The sequence below is a fragment of the Chenopodium album genome, chromosome 21 (assembly GCF_948465745.1).
Source record: "Chenopodium album chromosome 21, dcCheAlbu1.1, whole genome shotgun sequence".
NCBI classification, from domain to species: Eukaryota; Viridiplantae; Streptophyta; class Magnoliopsida; order Caryophyllales; family Amaranthaceae; genus Chenopodium; species Chenopodium album.
Genome location: NC_137854.1, coordinates 8,713,745 through 8,734,850, shown reverse-complemented (window position 1 = coordinate 8,734,850; position 21,106 = coordinate 8,713,745). Strand labels below are relative to the sequence as shown.

Below are 21,106 nucleotides of genomic sequence, written 5' to 3'. Positions count from 1 at the left end.
AATTTAAAAAAAAAAAAAGTTGCAAAGTGGAATTTTTGGGTAAAATTTATGAATCCCGCCGGTGAGTTTAATGTTTTGAATGAATGTATTCCATTTTTTTATTTTATGTTTTGAATGAATGTAAGTCCAATAAAACTTGGCTTTAGGTTGAATGTTACATGAAAGTTCCTTTTGATAAATGAATAATATAAATAGGTAAAAAAAATTCTTGCAAAAATATGGAAAATTGATCAACAATAAAAATGGCAATAATGGTTAGGGGGAGGGTGTGATGAAAATTTGCAAAAGCCTCCTTAAGAGGCAGATTTGCTACTGACAATAAAATCAAAATGATGTTAGATTGATATTAATATAATAATATTTTTATTTTATTATAAATTGAATGTCAAGGCTTTCTTTTAGAATGAGCCATTACATAAGATGAATGTTAAAGCATGGAAGTTTCTTACTTTTATAATTATTTGCAAAAACTATAGAATATATAGATCAACAATAACAATGGCAAAAATGGTTAGGAGGAGGGTGTGATAGAACTTTGCAGAAGCCTCCTTTACCACAAGAACTGCTACATAAACTGTTGCATTTGGTTTCACTTGCAGATCCTGGAATACATACTCCTATATGATTGTCTTGACAACATGTTACTTTTGAATCTCCAAAATCATCAGCTGCATACCAATATCATATTATTGTATACATCAAACAAAATAATCTATACTATAGTTCTTAAATGCAATGTGATTACATAAATTAGTTACATAGACCAAAATAATCAACACGTACATACAATTTATCATTCTATCGAAATTAATAGATAAGTAAGGTACAAACCTAAACAAACCACAAGGGCAACAAAGAGTAGAGCTACAATCATACTGATTTTCTTCATGTTTTCCGAAGTTTTATTGAGATCCTAAATAATAACCGAACTTAAGTATGCTATGTATATATAATTAATAAAGTGTAAATATACTTCAATAATATGCTACTTGTAGGTAAAAAAAAAAGTTATACATGTAATAACACTAATGAGTTGAATAAAGGTAGGGGGGAAAATTAATCCAATACTCTAGAATTTTGTTGACAATAGTAATTATATTACCTTCAAATTTTCAATAGACAAGTCTAGAAATATTAACACCAAAGCTATTGATTGACAAGAATTCTTAGATTGATTACGATCATATATATATATATAGTGTTTTATTTTACCAAAAATAAAATAAAAAAGTATAGTTGTTAGATCAATTTTAATTTGGTAAATATATATTTTTATATATATGCCAGAAAATTTATAGAAGATTTCCTAAATATGGAATTTCGGTCACTTGAATCAATTTTACTAATAATTTAAAAGATCTAATCAAAGCAATTTGACAATATGTATTTACTAATTTATGCTAAGGTGATAAAAAGAGTTTCAAGTTGTTTAGACAGTAACTAGGATACTAAATAATACTTTCCCTCCTAAAAAATAAAAAATAAAAACACTTCCCTTAATCATTTTGCCTATAGTTGATGGAAAATTATTAATACTCAATGTGAGTGCAAGATATACTAGCTGGAATTCACCCTATTCTTGTAATTATATTAAGTAGCAAGTTTAAATCTATACTATATATTAAAACTTAAAAGGCGTTTCTTTTAAAGGAACGATGCCATGTGACACTCTTCAAAGTATGTGTGCCTATGTCACAATGTCACGTCAACATCTAAAGTATATGCGCCATGAAAGCTAGCCACTTCATTTAACAAAATAAAATATGCTTTCAACAAGATTTGAACTCATAACCTCCAATATATATAGGTAATACTTTTACCATCTCAACCAGCTATTATTAATGTTTCAAGTTTCACATAATATTATAATATTCCTTTCATTATTAAGTAAATAAGAGGTAATATAATTCATATATTTTTCACAAGATTAAAATAAAAATACATATATATGATGTAAAAAAAAAAAAGGTGACATCCAAGGCAACACTCGAACAACTACAAACACTAACTATATACAAATAGTCGAACATAATTGTTAAATTAAAGCAAGAAGTACACAAACTAGCAACCCGGGGCATCGCCCGAGATATACACTAGTTAATTTATTAAACTTGGATTAAAATAGGACATGAATATTTCCTTCGTTTCACAATAAATGCAGTATATAAAGAAGTGGCACATTAAGTAATAGAGTTAGGCCCCGTTCTCTTCACCTTATTTTTGCTGAACTGAAATTATTTTTACTAAAATAAAATTATATTTGCTGAACTTATAATTAAATTATTTTTATTAAACTTAAATTAATTTTACTAAACTGAAATTATTTTTAATAAATTTCTTCAATGTGAGATACACATCCCAATACAAACTCTCACTTATAAACTCAACCAATGTGGGACAACACAACACTCACATATGGGTTACTCATGGGCTATCATGGTCTACATGATGAATGCTGATATATTGCTGAATTCACAAACCAACAATTCTCAACTTTTTGCCAATGTCGCTGTTTCGAGGCGTGCACCTAACACTAGGGCCGCCGGTCCTTCTCCTCTTTACCTTGCTGTTCTTGACAACAACTTGGACTTGGTCAAGCGCATGCTTAACGAGCCTAATAACACTCTGGTTGATCTAATGGAAGCCAATTCAATTGTACGTGCTGCTATTACAAACCAAAATCAAGGTAAATAGTTATCCTCTGTCCCCTAGCCTCTAATCCAATGTTAAAGTTAATTGCCTTAACTTGTTTGGTAAAAAGCTTTTTGGAAAGCTTTAAGCATATTGAGCACTAATAGCGTTTTGACCATTATAAAAAAAGCTAATTTAGGTATTTGGTAAATAGATTATTAAAAGAGCTTTTTGGGCTCAAAAAACTCTTTTTTAAAAAATCTTATCATTATAAGAGTTTTTGTAAAAAATTAGCTTATTGAACAATTAGCTTTTTGAGTATTAAATACATTGAAACAGCTAAAAATAAACGGCTAATCAACAAATACTTTTACACAATAAGCTATGTACAGTCAATTAGTCCAATCAACTATATAACCAGCTAGTCAAACCAGTTAATACAATAAGCTAAATCAAACAATTAACATCATTATCAAATAGGGCATTGACTTTTAAATCTTGTTTGTTCCTATACAAAATTTTGCTCGAGTCTCTATATTAAACTAGGTTTCTTTCCACCACATCATATACTCAATGTTTTATCAATTAATTTAATGTTCGGATTCATATACTTATATTGGTGGTACGTACGTAGGTCTGTCTAATCACAGAAATGCTAGAAACAATACTCAAGGTTCAACCCGATCTAATCAACAACACAGATGAAGAAGGATTAACTCCACTTTCTTATGCTACATACAATGGTTACACTGGCATGGTTCGCTACATCCTCGAAACGTCCCCTGATACAAGAAGAATCCGCAACAACGATAAATCTTACCCGATACACAAGGCATGTCTAGGAGGCCATGTTGAGGTCTTAAAAGTGTTCTATTCTCTATTTCCCTAGTCGTTGCTCGCCGATGTTCATAATGGGCGCACGGTATTGCACATAGCTGCTAAAGAACGCAGCAACAAGCTGAAACATGTGGTCGTGTACTTGTTGAGCCTAAAAGAGGTACCCTTGGATTTGGCTACTAATGTTGAGGTAGGGGTTTTAATTAAGAGAAACATGTGTTAATATTAGAAGGAACAAAAAGAATTACCAACATACCATACCCTTTGCTTGTGAATGTTGTTGTGTTGCTGTTAAATACTTCAATAGTGCTTGTTTGGAAATAAGAACAAAATATATTAAACTACTAGGTACTTCGTATATGATAGTAGATAACAATAAAAGGAATTGACATAAAAACATGTAATTTGAAATTTTGAATTGTGAAAATAGATGTATTGTTAGAGATAATATCGGAAAATATATGTGTGATGTATTTTCCGTATTGATCTTATTAGGAGAATAATATATTTAGGTTTATTACATGTTAAGATATTATTTAAGTATATCTTTTAGGAAGATTGTTTCCTATCTTATGTTCTTAGGTTTTGTATAAATACTCTACCTATTGATGAATAATGATCAAGCCATTCTATTCACTCTTCTCTATTAATTTATCATGGTATCAAGAGCAGGTTAAGTCTTGGGACCGCTCACATAAACTTTCCCCCTGCCGGTGGGTTAGAAAGTTTAACCCACCGGTGGGATTCAAAATTTTGCTTCCGCTATACAATATTAATACTCTTTATTTTTTTTTATTTTTTTTTGGTTGGTACACGTGATTAATCATCATATATGTGTATGTGAATTTCTTTTTTTTTTTGGGAGTATGTGAGTGGACTTCCTCCACTATAACACATCTTTGGAGATGAAGAAATTAAATAGCGTTATGCTTAACGCAAAAAGGTTTTCGGCTCTCTTGTGTCGTGAGACAAGATATATTTGGTTCTCCTTGTGCCGTGAGACGAAGTTTGTGACTTGATTCGAGCATTAACATTGCTCCTTTTGATATGAGCTTGGTTTACTCTGACAGACTAAGAGATTTGAGTGTGGTTTACTCTTAAAAGACCAGTAAAAGAAATTTGAGTGTGGTTTACTCTGAAAGACCCAACATGTATACTGTGAAATTATAATATAATCAAAATAAATGTATAACAATTTTACTTTATTTATATACTACAAATTGTATTTAAGAAAACAAATTTGGTTATCAGATAGCCACATAACATACAATTATATGTATGTACTCTGATCTATATCTTTTTAATTACTTATGGCATATGTACTTTGATCTGTATTCTTTTCTTCATATTATTCGACGTCGTATTTAGTTTATTTTTAAAAGGATAGTATAAACATTACAGTTAGTCTTGTTTGTGATTTATCATATGGTGTATAGGGGCTACATTTATTTACAAGAGTAACATTTATTTATTCATATGAGTAAACCTCAATTATTGTTAAAAAAATATTTCGTATAAAGTTTAGTTCAGGCTTCTCGGATTTTTCGAAAAACTAGAGTACTTTACGCCCACTAGATCTGTAACCTTTGGAGAGTAGGTCAAGGTGCTAAATCTGTACATACAAAAATTCACATAGTACCAAACAACTATCAAAATCACATACTTTGTATTTTGATTTACATTAGGAATTCCCCTCGTGAGGAGGGCTTTCTAATGTTTATGTCTTCTTACCTCCTCAAAAACAAAAAAAAAAAAAACAAAAAAGAAAAAAAATACTCTGTATTTTAATACAAATTAAATTTGATACCAAAATCACATATTTTGGTACACAAATCTGGTACTATGTGACATACTGTATAAATCTCCTTCATTAAAGCGGCTAAAACTTCACCAACCTTCGAATACCAAATTTGTTTTCAGGTACATATATTAGTTTAGCCCTAAATCTTAAGACTTGGATGTGACATCATTTTTGGTGGTCCCCATTGAAAATGATGTCATCAAATTCTTGTTAAGACTCACTAAGACTTACACAAATTTATCACTTTAGCCCTAAGACTTAAATATTTGACATATTAAATTATATGTAGAAAAGTGTAAAAAGAAAAGAAAAAAACAAAAGATGATAAAAATAAAAGTGAAGTGGGTCCCAATCTCAAGTCTTAAGTTGAGTCTTGAAAATTCAAGACTCAACTTGAGACTTGATTGAGATTTTTGAAGAAAAATGGGAAAAATCTTAAGTATAAATCTTAAGACTCAAAATGATGATGTCACTCCAAGTCTAAACTTGCTCTAATCCGTATATATCCTTTTGGAGCTAAGGACTAGCTAGAAACCCAGAATAGCCAATGAGAAGCAAGTTAACCTTATCAACAAATATGAAGACAAGTCAATCAAAACTATTAATAGTAATATACAATAATAATACACCATTAGCATTCATATGTCGCAATTTGCTACTTCAATTCAAGTGATCACTGAAAATCAATCAAGTATTTGCTATCTAGCTAGAATTGTCTTTAACCGTGGATTATTAGTTAATTACGTTACTTTTGTGCATTTCATTCTTGCATTCTTAATTGTTAGCATATACTTTTCCTAATGTATACTTCTCTGATCTATTAATTTTGTTTATAGATTTCTTCTAGTCATGTTTGTCAATAATTAAATAATTTCAAATACAATTATTTTCAATTAGTCGATTCATTCTTCAAAACTTACAAGTTGTAACAAGCTAAGCAGCTAGCTAATAAGTTAAGTTTTAAGAAAATAAAAGAAGAATTGTCCCCAAATAAGCTAAGGGGATGCTACAATGCCTACATATACATGAATACATTATGAATTATGAATTTATGATACATCTTCTTAGTTTCTTTCCTCCTCAATTATTACATAACAAGGTCTTTTTATATTAAAATCGCACCCACCAAACTTTATTGTCGGCTTTAACATCTTCTACTCTACGAAACCAACAACGAACCCCGCTAAAAAGGACCCAACTATCACTATCCAATAATACACTAACTAAGCTAGTACTTGTATTGTATTAGCTCAAGTGCTCTACCCTTCATTCTACCACTAGCTCACCTCACTCATGGATGCTCAATTACAACCCCAACAAATTCATCCCACCAATTTTCACCACCACACCCAAACCCACCCAAGCCGTAGTAACAGCACTCCTGAAATCGACTCATCGATGTCGTCGCGGTCATCATCAATTTCACCTTCCGTACTTACCAATACACTATCATCAGATTCACTACCCAAGTCCTCTACGACCCCTATTGATGCCGGTCACTACTCAATGCTCATTAATAACCAAATCGATCTCTTGTACAGCGAATTCGACCAGGGTTTTGACTACTCGAGTCTAGTCTTAGAGTCAGACAACAGTACCATCCTTCATATAGCAGCAAGTATAGGCCTAACTAACATAACCACCATCATTCAACAAAGTCCGCAACTTCTTTACCTTCGAAACAATAAAGGTGATCTACCTATCCACGTTGCTGCACGTTCGTGCCAGCTTGAGGCTGCTAAGAGTCTACTGTTTTGGGTTAATCATGCCGACTTAATTGATTTGTTGAAGAGACCAAACGAAGATGGAAATACTGCTTTACATATAGCGTTAGAGAATCAACAAAAGGATATGGCTAAGTATTTGTTTGCAAAATGGCCAAACACGTTCTATAAGCTAAATGTTCAGGGATTTTCTCCCCTTTATTTGGCTATCAAAGCCGAGTTTTGGGATCTTGTTAAACTCATGCTTTCTGAAGATTTTGTTACTTCAGAGTCTGAGGACCAATTATTAGCATCTTCGGCAAAATCAGTTGTTCATGCTGTTATTCTTGCAAAACAGAAAGGTACCACAAAAAACAATTCTATTTTTATGTTTTTTACTTTCTGTTTATAGGGTGATTCTTTTTATAGATTTTTAGGTAACATTTGATGTCTCACAAAGTCACAAGTCACGATAAGTTGGTGTAATAAAAGGTGTCAATTTCGGTGACTAAGGGCCTGTTCATATTTACTGAACTAAGCTGAACTGAACTGAACTGATTGGAACTGAACTGAACTGAATTGAGCTGAAATGAATATTTTATGTGAGAGGGAAATTAAGAGCTGAACTGAACTGAACTGATTGGAGCTGAACTGAACTGAATTGATTGGAGCTAAACTGAACTGAACTGAAATTAAATAAAATGTGAACAGGCCCTAAGTTGGGTCTAGTTTGAGTTTGAGTCATACTAAATTATTAGTATTTTAATTGCTCCTATACAATTATAAATTGAAATCTAGAATCAGGATAAATCATTTGTCTAATTAGTACTTTCAAGCTAAGTATTTTACATGTAACGGCTATTGCAATTTATGGGCATTAGAACTTAGAAATATTGATGAATTTTACCAATTTTAGCTATTAGGTATGACCGTATGATCCTTTAACATTTTAGCCAATATTATAGTAACAACATTTTATGAATTCCGGAGTAATTACATGAATTACCTAATAATTAACTTGTTATTTCTACTGAAAAATTGAGCAGATGTCTTCAATATGATGTATCAAAATTACAACGATATGGTCATGTACAAGACAGATGAACAAGGAAAAACACCATTGTCATACGCTGCTTATACAGACTTCCTAGACGGGGTTAAGTGCATACTCAATGATCCGGCGTCTCAAAACCAAGCCTACAAAATCGACGAAAATGGCTACTATCCAATTCATTGGGCTTGCAGCGGAGGCAACGTTGCTATAGTCAAGCTTTTTATATCCTGTTTGCACGATAACACGAGGTTTATGCTAACCAAAAATGGCCGGAACATCCTTCATGAGGCTGCCGCGAATGGGAAAGCCAGGGTTGTCAAGTTTATCTTAGGACAGCCGGAGCTTGGGATGATGATCAACATGAAAGATGGAGAAGGCAACACTCCCTTGCATTTGGCTTCAAAGTGGAGACATCCTAAGGTGGTTTATGAATTTACTTGGGATGATAGGGTCAATTTATCTGCTCAAAATAAGGAGGGATGCACTGCCCTTGACATTGCCGAGGATATTGGACTAATCGGAGATCATATTCCTTCGTTTGAAGAGGTACGTATTGCATATAAGCATTAATTATATGCATTTTCTAGATTAGTATATGGGTGATCATTTCCATTTTAACCTTCTAATTGAGCATTAGGATATGGTCTATTTTGCTTGTTTTGTATATACGATGTAACTTTCTTGTGAATAATTTGTCTCAAGTTTTGGACTTAATTAACGAAAATACTACTTCCGTTTCATATTATTTGCAACTGCATAGTAAAGTTTGTGACGAGATATAAAATATTTAAAAGTTGCAAATAACATTGAAAAGAGATAGTATAAATTTCATGAATTAAACTTTTCCTTCACCCTAATTAATTTTGGGATGAAACCATGATAAGTGTTTTATTTGTCCACTTATCATGGTATTTTTAGCACAATTTTGTTGTCATTTTCCCCTCTTTATCCCCCTTTCCGACTCCTTTTTGTGTATGATTACAACTTTTGGCTTCCCCGTTCCTTTTTATGTGTGTGTTCGTGTTTGTAGATGCAAGGAGAAATTGGTCACATAGCATGAACATGAAGAACTATATTGGAAGCAAAGCACAAGAGGAGAGGGCGTGCAGCCTGTTAGGAGCGGGCGCTCCTGCCTGAACTGCCACATCCTGCCTCCCCTGCACTTTTAGGAGCGGGCGTGCACCTATATAGGAGCGGGCGCTCCTCCCTGTTTTCCTACAAACTGCCTCAAATTGCTGCAGGAGGAGAGGGCGCGCAAGATCCAGGAGAGGGCGCTCCAGCCTGAGGAGCGGGCGCTCCTCTATCCAGGAGAGGGCGCTCCTACATGCAGACCCGACTTTTTGGGCGGATTTTACAATGTTATTTCGGGGTGTATAAATACGACCCTTGGCTTCAGTTTTCTGCATCTTCTTCCTTGGAGAAGATCACCTTCTTCCCTTTAGTCTTCTTAGGCCCTTAACTCTCTAAACTCTTATTAATTAGCTTAGTTTCTCTCAAACTCTATCATTGAAGTAGATTAATTGAAGTTTGTATTCTTCCTTTCAACATTTTCTCAACCTTGAAGCTTCATTAGTAATCTCTTTCCTCTATCCCTTACTCTTTAATTTCAGTTTTTATTTACTTTGAATTGTTAATTTCTCTCTTAATCTTGGTTAATTGTTGTTGCATGTCCAATCTACCTTATTCCTACTACTCCTCTTAACTTATTAACTTAATGCTTGGATTAGAACTTGTTGTTTTGATGTCCCTCACCATGTTTAGTGAGTAGTTAATTAGCTAGGGGTTGGGTGAAGACCCAACCAAGCCATGGGTTGATTGATGTTTGTGCTTGCATGTTCATTTTGGATTGATGATTGATTGTTAAAGAGATGGTTAATTGCATGTGTAATTGGATGGCCACTTATTGCTCATGTATTCACTTCTATGCTTGCATTGAGAGATGAAGTCTAGTTGTGAGCCTTTTCTTATTATGGTTATGCTAATCTCCTCTTGATTATGGTTCCTTGTTTGAATGATGTAGTAGTCTTAGTTGCAACAATTAGGTGAGAAATCTCAATTGCTTGTGCTTTAATGCTTTCTTGGACCGATCGAAAGACAAACCCGAGTTAGTAGTCTACTTCTCATTGTTAAGACTTGGTTGGCCTATCTTGTTAGTTGAGTTTGGCTTAGGAATGCTTAGTGTTGTGGCTTCGAAAGAAGGTAACATTGAGTGCCCCCTCTATCACCCAATTTGTGTTCGTGCTTGCCTATTGATTTGATCCGTTGGTTTGGTTGGAGTCGATCCCTATTCCCCCCTAGTGTTTGTCTCCATAGTAGTTATCTAATCAAAACCCCCAATTTGTGACCGAACTAGATTGCAACCGTTTCATACTCTCGGTGTACTTACCCATTCCCTGTGGATACGATCCTCTACTTACCCTAGACTTGTCTTAGGTTGGTTTAGGTAGAAATATTGTTTGGTTTTAGGGTGATCGTCCAACGACCGATTATTTCCCTCTACCAAACCACGTCAAACTTAAATTGAATCTCTTTAGGTACGGTACCAAGACCCAATTAAGTTCAATGGTCCCAACTCCCAATTCAAGTAATAATTAAATCTGTCTTGAACCTAGATTTTGAAGTCTTCGTTTACTAGTCAATTTGTCTTTAGCTTATTCTTATCTAATCAAAAACATTGCTTTAGCTAGTAAGTCTAGTAAAAATTATTGAAAAGAAAGGCGGCACAAATTAAAGTTCCACATTATGACATTACTAAATAGAGCATTAACATGATGATGCATGTGCTGTTGTTCACCCGTTAGAGATAAACCAAGGTTTCGTTAGATTTTATAGTGCAAACTTTCTATTGCTAGATTTTTATAATGTAAGTGTGACAATTTAAAAATTAATGCGCAATTATTTAAGATGCTAATTAAGTAATCCACCTTACAATGCAAGATTTTTTTTATAAATACCGTGATCCAACCTTCTTCATGCCTTCATGGGGCAAATAAAAGAACTTGAAGGATTAAATTATTTTGTGAGTAGTAGAAAAGTTAAAAATTTGCTATTAAAAAGACAGTGGTGAACTGGTGAAGTATAATATTACTGGTGGTTTACTTTCCTATTGTTTTGAATGAGTAAAAGTTTATTTAACTGTAAATTAATTAACTAAATTGAGTGAGCCCAATTGAACCTAAGACTAGATATGTTTAAATCTTTGGTTGTTGACACTTGTTGTCATATTCAATTCTTGAGTGTGATTGGTCACGTAGCATTCAATTATTCGTGCACGATCACTATCATATAAAGTTGAACATATATGGTTGTGCAATTTCGGATTTTTTTTTTTTTTTGGTGTTAGAGAGTCAAGGGGCGATTGATGAGAATCGATCATAGGATCTCTTAGAACCAGGAAGGATGTGCTCTAACCACTTAAACTATCTTTCACTCTCGCAATTTCGGATATTAAATGCATTCTAATCTAATTTTTAAATAACCAAAATTTTATATCGGAATAAAGTACTATAATCGGACTAATAGAAAAATACCCGCAATTGTCAAATATTTGAGCTTACAAATGTATCATAAATTCTTCATGATAAACATAATCCGCATTCAATAACCTGGAAAGAAATATACTTCGTATTTTCAATCCCAAATATCTAAAACCAATTAAAATCTTTAATTTTGAATCAAATAACCTGATTTTTGGATCGAGTCAAATAGATCAAATTAACAGAGTATGTATACAACTAACCCTATCAACATAGTCTCATCACATTCTCAAGTTATTGTCTAGTTCTTAACTTTAGTTTTCCATAGTCTTTTTCAATTCCTATTCAACCAAAACCATAATATATATTGCTATTTCTTTTAGTAGTTATTTTCATCATATCCTTAGAATAGTCTTTTTCTTCCCATAGTAGTGCATGTACCTAAGTTATTTATTCTTATAATATTTTCATCCACTTTACAATTTTGCAGCGGTTGACTTGGTTATCCTTGAGAAATGCCGGTGTCCCAAGAGCTCCACAACTACACAAAGTAAACATACACATACTAGGGCAAGACATGGCTAGGAATAACTCTTTTAATACCCAAATCGTTAACATGTTCCTTGACCCACAAGGAAATCCAATAAGAAATCATCCCTTAAGGAAACGTAAACACAAGTTCAAGGAAAGAATCAACACACTTCTATTGGTAGCTACCCTAGCAGCCACCGTGACCTTTGCGTCCGGCTTCACCGTCCCGGGTGGTTATAACAACAACAATCCCAAGGTAGGGATGGCTACCCTTGCCCACAAGTGTGCCTTCCAAGTTTTTGTGATCACTAACACCATCGCGATGTATACCTCCATCCTCACTATGGTCACCCTCATTTGGGCTCAGCTCGATGAACTTAGGCTCGTGTTGCTATCACTTGACTTTGCGGTACCCTTGCTCGGGACTTCCCTAGCTATGATGTCGGTGGCTTTCATGGCGGGTTTGTATGTGGTGTTGTATAGTGTAGTTTTTTGGCTAGGCCTTGTGGTATTAGTCATGGGAGGGATGTTCTTAGGTGCATTATTGGTTTTCTTTATTCCTCTCTATTCGCCAAGGTCTTGTATTAGGAATAAGATCTTACGTAATGTTTTTCATGTTCCCTTCACACTCATGTTGTTAGCTTGTGAGGAGGATAAGAGTGGAAAGCATTATTGATTATTTTCTCAGTAGATTTTAAGAGATGTAAATTAAAGTAGGAAAACTTTTCTATACACCCGGTTTTCAGTAATTTACTGTACATTGGGTGCACTTTTGTCAAATTTATCAATGAAGCATAAATAACTCTTATATATGTTGAGTAACTTTTTTGCGTTTTAGTGTAACTTTTACGCATTTTATTGTCACTTTATAACGGATGTTCCGTTTTATTTAAAGGTTTGTGATTAAAGTATTGCTAATTAATGTTCTCTAGTTAGTACAAACTTAAAATAACTCATTGGGTTCTTGATATGGGTTCTCAGTCTTACAATAACAATTGTTTGAAAATGAAACTATGGGCCCGGTCATAATATGGGCTCTTAGCCACTTAATAGTGCACTGTTAATAAGCTTAATGTCAATTTGGGCCATCTACTGATCTACTTTATAAAGTAATGAGGTTCAATAACTTTTTATTGCATCTTGTTCGCAACTTTGTCAACGTGGCCATGTGGATCATAGAGCCGTGAAGAACGATTTAATGTATTATATATCCCATCAATTTCTTAGGAGTGTTTGCTTTGTAGATTTTAGTTATGACGTATTGACGTATGAGTTTGAAAGGAACATATAGAAATAAAGTAAAGAAAATAAGAAAGATTATACATACCATATTACCATGTAGATCTTCTTCTCTCCACCTTAAATTAATAATATTAAGTAAAAATAAGTTTAGTTCAGTGAAATAATTTTTAATCAGTTGATTAACAATTTTTGAAAAAAAACAATACAATTACAAAACAGTAAAAATCATTTTAATAAAAACAAAAAATAAAGTGAAAAAAACATAGCCTAACAAAAAATAAAGCGATATTTTAAGAACACAAAATATCTAAGAACGAAAGGAACATGTATGAAATTATTTAATTAAATAAAATAATTTTGTAAGTATGGAGTATTTAATTTAGAGTCCATAGAAGAAGGGAAAGGATAATGAAGAAATTAATAAAAGGTGAGACCAAACAAAAAAAATAAATGGAAAAGGAATCCACGTGCGTGGAATATTTGGCAATAGCAATAGGTAATTAGGTAGTAACTTGGCAAGTTCTGGACAACGCAAAATTAGCCAAGTGTCCGGTCGGCGGTCCCCTAATGACCCACCCATCTTAGTTGTGAACCTGTTACCGCACGTGCCTCTCCATGACTACTTGGCCATTTGTGGTCAGCTCCTCACGATTGACCATCACGTTTACCCGTATTCTTTATAGCTCCATTTCGATTTATATACCAACTTACATACAGATACTCAGTATTTTTATACTGGGGTCGTCCACATGACCACATTCACCCACCCAAATATTCCTTATATAATTTGTGTCCGTCTTATCTTCGATAGATATGGCAGGGCTGATTCATATCCGAACCTTTTAAGTATCATGACCATCTTAATTTATAGTCATATATCATAATTTTTAGATCATGTTTATAAAATAATGAAATTAGAGGGATGTATAATGGTAACTCATCTTATGATCTATTCATTGTTATTCTTCCCCACTTAATCACTCTCAATCTTTCTCCATCAAATGAAAATTTAGCTAGCATTCATTTTAAAAAGATAATTGAATCAAATAAAAGTCAAATGCATCAAATAAAACTAATTGAATCAAATGAAATTGAAACCCATTTAAACAAAGATCACTCTCCATCTTGCTCCATGACGCCACTTGTACTGTTTGTCTAGTCAGAAGATTTTTTTCCTCAAAAGTATCATTGGGGGTCTACCACTTTATCCAGCGAAATTTTGGAATTTTTTTAGGTAACACTTAAATATTTTCTTTCCCGAGGACACATATACACACGGATACATAATTAATATATTTGTGTACAGAAACAAAGAGTTGTAACTAAAATCTCAAATTTTATTATAAGGTTTAGAACTTATAAGCATAAAACTCATGGCATCATTGTCTTCAAACGAGCTAACTAAGGGTTAGTTCTGATTGATTGAATTGAGCTGAACTGATGTGAAATGAATATTTTATGAGAAAAGAAAAATTAAGAATTGAACTGAAAATAACATGTCCTAACTCATTTTTGAGGTTAAGAGCTAAATCTACCAGACTACCATACACATTACGAAATATATGTTAGCTCGTGAGTTTTTTGTGACTTAATATTTAGACTATTTTCTCGTGTCTTCTTTTTCAATCGATCCAAATTCTTTATCCATTAGATGTTGCTTAACTTTTTTCAATCTTAACTTAATTAGCAAATTACTCTCTAAAATAATTAGAAAACAAAAACATTATACTACGTAATAACCCAACCCCATGAATTGTGGGCAAAAAAAAGCGAATCTTTGATATTTAACCCACGGACCACGAGTCACACAGTCTGATTTCAAGTAATAATATTATAAAATTCACAAAAAGTAATCATTCCATATTTCCAACAATATTAAAATTAATAAATATTCACCAAAAATAAATAAATTCCCCAAATAAAAATAAAAATAAATAAATAAATAAAAAAGAAGAAGAGGCAATCTCCTCGTGAAGTCGTGAGCAGGCTGTCACGGTTGCCTAACTGCCTCAACCTTATACTACAATCCAAACCATTTTCTCTCTCCTCCTCCATTTCTACTTCTTCATCATCTTCTTCTTCTTCACTCCCACAATCCACACGCTTCTAGAGAGAGAAACCCAGATCAAATCTAGAGAGAGAAACTCCAACAACAAGATTGCGAAACAACGGGAGCTTGGCGGCGGCGGCGCCAACGGCGAGGAGAGAGAAAATATGGGTGGAGGAGCTTCTGGAAGATTACCCACTTGGAAGGAGAGAGAAAATAATAAGAAAAGAGAAAGAAGAAGACGAGCTATTGCTGCTAAGATCTTTACTGGTCTTCGTGCTCAAGGGAATTATAAGTTGCCGAAACATTGTGATAATAATGAGGTTTTGAAAGCTCTTTGTAGAGAAGCTGGTTGGATTGTTGAAGAAGATGGTACTACTTATCGCAAGGTCTATTCTCTTTTCTCTTTTTAGATCTGATTTTGGTTGCTGTTTGATTGATTTTGGTTGTTTTTTGATTGGGGGAAATGGTGAATCGGGGTGATTTTAAGAACCCTAAATTGGGATTGATTTGTTGCTTGATTTGATTCGGATTGATTTGGGTTTTTTTTTGTTGTTGCTTTGAAGTTGACGAAATGCCCAGATTTGTGCCTTTTTGTTAGATTCAGATCTTTTTAGCTTTGACCCAGATTTTTTTTTTTAATGAAATTGGTATGAAGAATTAGATGTTTGATTCATGATTCAATGTTTTCTGGGTATTGTTTGATTCAATTTTGTATGTGGAAAGCGAAATTTGACCATTGAATTGTTTGGTTTGTGGCATTTTGTGAAATGAATGACTGTGGCAAAGTAATGTGATATTGATGGAGCTAGTTATGTGCTGCAATTACTGTGTGTGCTAATGTAATTGCAATTACAGGGATGCAACCCACCACCAATGGATATGGCGGGGACGTCGGCGAACATTAGTGCGTGTTCTTCCCTTCAACAGAGTCCACAATCATCAGCATACCCTAGTCCTATACCTTCATATCATGCCAGTCCTACATCTTCTTCGTTCCCAAGCCCTTCGCGATATGATTCAAATCCGTCGAATTATTTGTTACCTTTCCTTCGTAATCTGGCATCTATTCCTACAAATCTCCCGCCCATTCGGATATCAAACAGTGCCCCTGTAACTCCCCCGTTGTCTTCCCCGACTTCTAGGGGCTCAAAGCGTAAAGCTGAGTTTGAGTCCATGTCGAATTCAAATGGTTCTGGCTCTCAACAATCTGCTGCTCGTAACTCATTTTTTGCTGTGTCAGCCCCATCTAGCCCTACACGCCGCAACAACACCACCCCACCTACTATACCAGAATGTGACGAGTCTGATGCCTCGACTGTTGATTCTGGTAGATGGGTGAGCTTCCAGACAGGGCCGACCTTAAGTACTCCATCCTCTCCTACATTTAACCTTGTGAAACAAGCTGTTGCACAGAGAAGTTCGATGCAGGAGATACTCAATGGGACTATGGCCCTAGGATGGGGAGGTGCTATGGAGAGCAGACGTGGCCCGGAATTTGAGTTTGGAAATGGTGCTGCTGTTATGGCTTGGGAAGGTGAGAGAATACATGAAGTGAGCACGGATGATTTGGAGCTCACGCTTGGTAGTGCCAAGGCCAAATGCTGAAGGTACTCCTGCAATTCTCATGTCTGCCTCTGCCAATCGAATGGAAGCTGCTGGTACTTTCTGAAATTGGCATCTCCACTTCTCCAGTAAAAACTCAACTGTACAGGTTTCCTATAGAATGGGAGCCATTTCGGAGGCCTGAAATCGCAATATCATGGTAGAGCAGCAGACTTTGGATGGGATTATTTGAAAGCTGGGTAAGCATATTTATGATTTATTATAACATGAAACAAAAACCTCTAGCAAGTTGGAAAGGCAGGCCATGTCAATGCCGCGACCTCTGTGTTTGTTTTTCGAGTTTTCTTGAGCATAAATGGTTGTTAATATCAGGTTTTATTTGTAAGTTGTGACTTTCGAGTGTTGAACTAGGTGCTTTAGAGGCTTAGAAATGTAGAACTTTTGATTTATGTGACATGTCCGAGAGTAATTCAGACATAATATAGTGGTGACTAGTGTAGTAAAACTAAGCAGCCCCCCGGAAATTAAAATGTATTATTTTCTTTGTAATAGCAGCATCCAATTTCGGTGATGATGAATTATCCATTTAACTGTTAAAAATTTCTTCTTGAAGTGAATTTGAGTGATGATTATTGCAATGTTTCAGAGCTTGGATTGCTGTATCTTAAGCTATATTCATGGTTTGGGGAACTTTGTTGATGATAATCTTGAGTTATAGACCATTAGAATGATGATTATTGCAATGTTTCAGAGATTTGATTGCTGTATCTTACGCTATATTCATGGTTTGGGGAACTTTGTTGATGATAATCTTGAGTTATAGATCATTGCTGCAGTGTAATCAGATATATAGGATTTGCTGTAGAATTTGATTCATCTGTGTTTTTCTCATTGATAGCTCTGTTTATAAATTTGATTACCCAGCTGAATTCTCATTTCATTACTACTGGTGGACAAATCCTGAAATATTTTGCTGCCCTTTGTTTTATTTATATGAAATTTGTAATTTTAACTTACTAATTACTCGTAACATTTTCCAATAGGGAACGTCACGTAATTAATCACCTATTTTGTAATCGTAATTAGTTTTCAATTTTTGGTTTTTGGAGTTTATGGAGTGATAATTATTCATTGTATAATGATTTTATTTTTCCTTGTTTTTTTATTCAAAATTTGGGAGGGGAAACATTATGTATATTGACTTGATACTGACCAAAATGGCTGAAATTCTGAAAATAATCTAAATTGCATATCTCATTCTTAGAGAGGCCATTATGATCCTTGCCAATAGGCCCAATGTGTCAGCTATATATTACCAAATACGCTTAAAATTTTCATTATTATTTGAAGATCATGTCTATAAATGAAGATTTTGGAAATCATAGATGTCCATATTTCTGCTGATTTTTACCAAATCGCTTCGGATTTCATTAGTATTTGTGGAAATAAATATCATCTCACTATTTTGTTAGGATTTTTTTTTATTACAAAAAAAATTGTAATTGTATTTTGTTAAGCCTTTTGAAATGGATAGAAAATGGATAGCAAGTAGTAACTACTGTATGTATATATAGAGGACTACCAAAACTATTCATCACACTTTGCCCATTTCATTTTCTACCACCACCAAAACTATCATATTTTTACTTTGTTCATCTTCTACCACCATGGTCATCCCATCAAAAGTTCACGTTGCTCTCCTCGCTAGCCCGGGCTTTGGCCATTTGATCCCTGTAGTGGAGCTGGCCAAGTGCCTGTCTGCCAAACATGGCGTCACCATCACTGTGTTTGCCGTCGTCAATCCTGAGGACAATCCGTTGCAATATGAGCTGCTCCGCTCTGCCACTTCCTTGTGGCCTGAGCTCATCAACACTGTCATCCTCCCTAGTGAAAAACTAGACATTCCATCAGATGTATCTGTTGTCACTCGCATGATGGCAATGGTTAGGAGTACCTTCCCTGCCATACGGTCCTCAATCAATGGCATGGCTAACAAACCCGTAGCCTTGATTGTCGACTATTTTAGTACCGAGGCAATTGAAGCAATCGCACAGGAGTTCAACATGTTGAAGTACGTGTTTATTGCTACTAATGCGAGGTGCTTGTACTACAATTTTTATCTTCCGTACGTGAAGAAAGAGGCGAACCGGGATGAACCAATCTATGCTCCTGGGAGTGAACCGATCATGGATGATGATCTATTTAAACTCATCTTTTCCCTCGCGGATCAGACCATCAAGGAATTAGTCCGTATGGCATCCCACATGGCAGCCGTCGATGGCATTTTGGTGAACACTTGAGAGGATCTCGAGGCCAAGACACTTGATTTATATAAGGAAGAAAGGTTCATGAAGCATATTTCTAGAACCCCAGTTCATCCAATAGGACCGTTGGTTCGAGCAGGTGAACCAACAGGTTCAAAACCCGAGTTAATGAATTGGCTAGACCATCAACCAAAGGAGTCCGTTGTTTATGTTTCATTTGGGAGTGGCGGAACGTTATCAGCACAACAGACTATTGAATTAGCCTGGGGTTTGGAGTTGAGCGAGCAGCGATTCATTTGGGTGGTTCGACCTCCTACAGAAAATGATAGCAGTGGTTCTCTGTTTAAGTCCAAACATGGTGGTGAGGACGAGCCCTTCAAGTACCTACCAGATGGGTTTTTGAGTCGTACTCGCGATGTGGGTTTCGTGGTGCCAATGTGGGCACCTCAAGAGGAGATCCTGACCCATGGATCAATAGGTGCATTTGTTAGTCATTGTGGGTGGAACTCGACACAAGAGAGTATTGTGAATGGGGTGCCTATAATCACTTGGCCTTTGTATGCGGAGCAGCATTTGAATGATATTTTGTTGACAAGAGAATTTGGGATCGCGATTGGGCCGCAGGTGGATCCTAGCAAGGAGCTGGTGAAAAGAGATGAGATTGCGAAGATGGTGCAAAGGGTGATGGTGGACGAAGAAGGGATAGGCATAAGAACAAGGGTTAATAAGTTTAAAGCAAGTGCAAAAGAGGCCTTAAATGAGGGTGGTACTTCCTACATTGCATTGTCTAAGGTAGTTGAGAAATTTGTGATATGAAAACATTGCTATGTGAATGTGATGTCAAGTGTAGTACTTAAGAAGGCTAAATGACTTATATAGTGTCTATTATCGATTAATCAAGGCAGCAAAAAATAATAATATAGAATGGGAAGTTCAAAAATTTTAGCTTTTCGTATCAAAATAGGGTAATATAGTATAAATTGCAACCATTAAACAACAAACTAATACGAAGTAATATACATGGGAATATAGAATTATTAACTATAACATTGCCGTTTACTAGATTACATTATACAGACATACCTATATGATTAGGGAAAACTTTTGTATACACCCGGTTTTCAGTAATTTATTGTACATCGGGTACATTTTTGTCAGATTTAGTGTCACTTTTGTAAAATTTAGTGTCACTTTTGTCAAATTTATCAATGAAGCATAAATAACTCATATATATCAAGGTAACTTTTACGCATTTTAGTGCAACTTTTGCGTATTTTATTGTCACTTTATAACGGATGTTCAGTAATTACTGAACATCCGTTTTATTTTAAAGTTTGTGTATTGTTAATAGCTCATGTATCATTAACATATGTTTTCTACAATGTATGTACTTTTGGTTCGTCCAATACTTTTATCCTGGATTCGCCAATAGTCTAATTGTAGAGAAATTGTTTACAAGTAACCCATTGAAACTTATTTTTAAGTACACCCAATGACCCGAATCCACCCGATGGAGGGAACCAATCCCATATATGCTATAGACAGTTAAAAGAAACCGTGTTTTGCGTAAGTTCTGACAGAATTTTCCACACTTGTCATGGATAAAGAGGAGTATGGATAAAGAGTCAATGGTCATTATGACTTAATAACCACCAAGTACGGCCTTCAATTGATGAAGTCAGCAGTAAACTTCGACCAAGACTCATGGAATGTGGTATTCCCTGTTGCATACGCTGCTGATTTTTCAAACACAGTAATACCATATTAATTTTAACAATGTTTGATAATCAAGTAATGATGGATTTTAAGGAAAAGTAAGGATGTGCTCACTTCGTTTGATTTTAACGTGTTTGAACCCTTTAATTAAATCCTAAACTTAGCTAATACGGTTATCAATCATCAATCAATCAATCAATCATCAATCAATCAATCAATACTATATACTAAAGTAATC

At 34.7% G+C, this 21,106-nt stretch overlaps 4 protein-coding genes across 4 annotated transcripts; all 4 read left to right on the top strand.

The window, feature by feature from the left end:
- The first annotated feature begins 6,344 nt into the window (after nucleotides 1-6,344).
- Nucleotides 6,345-12,841, top strand: LOC145601505 (protein ACCELERATED CELL DEATH 6-like). Its single transcript, XM_081657534.1, has 3 exons — nucleotides 6,345-7,334; nucleotides 8,019-8,572; nucleotides 11,993-12,841. The coding sequence occupies exons 1-3, from the start codon at nucleotides 6,563-6,565 to the stop codon at nucleotides 12,707-12,709; spliced, it is 2,043 nt and encodes a 680-aa protein (XP_081513660.1). The 5' UTR covers nucleotides 6,345-6,562; the 3' UTR covers nucleotides 12,710-12,841.
- Nucleotides 12,842-15,229: 2,388 nt separating this feature from the next.
- On the top strand, nucleotides 15,230-17,500 carry LOC145601934 (protein BZR1 homolog 1-like). The gene is made up of 2 exons (XM_081658024.1): nucleotides 15,230-15,711; nucleotides 16,181-17,500. Exons 1-2 carry the CDS (start codon nucleotides 15,490-15,492, stop codon nucleotides 16,928-16,930), a joined length of 972 nt encoding a protein of 323 aa, XP_081514150.1. The 5' UTR covers nucleotides 15,230-15,489; the 3' UTR covers nucleotides 16,931-17,500.
- Nucleotides 17,501-18,555: 1,055 nt separating this feature from the next.
- LOC145600295 (UDP-glycosyltransferase 72E1-like) lies at nucleotides 18,556-19,188 on the top strand. Its single transcript, XM_081656212.1, has one exon. It carries the CDS (start codon nucleotides 18,556-18,558, stop codon nucleotides 19,186-19,188), a length of 633 nt encoding a protein of 210 aa, XP_081512338.1.
- Nucleotides 18,655-19,968, top strand: LOC145600294 (anthocyanidin 3-O-glucosyltransferase 5-like). Its single transcript, XM_081656211.1, has one exon. It carries the CDS (start codon nucleotides 19,237-19,239, stop codon nucleotides 19,966-19,968), a length of 732 nt encoding a protein of 243 aa, XP_081512337.1. The 5' UTR covers nucleotides 18,655-19,236.
- The last annotated feature ends 1,138 nt before the right edge of the window (nucleotides 19,969-21,106 follow it).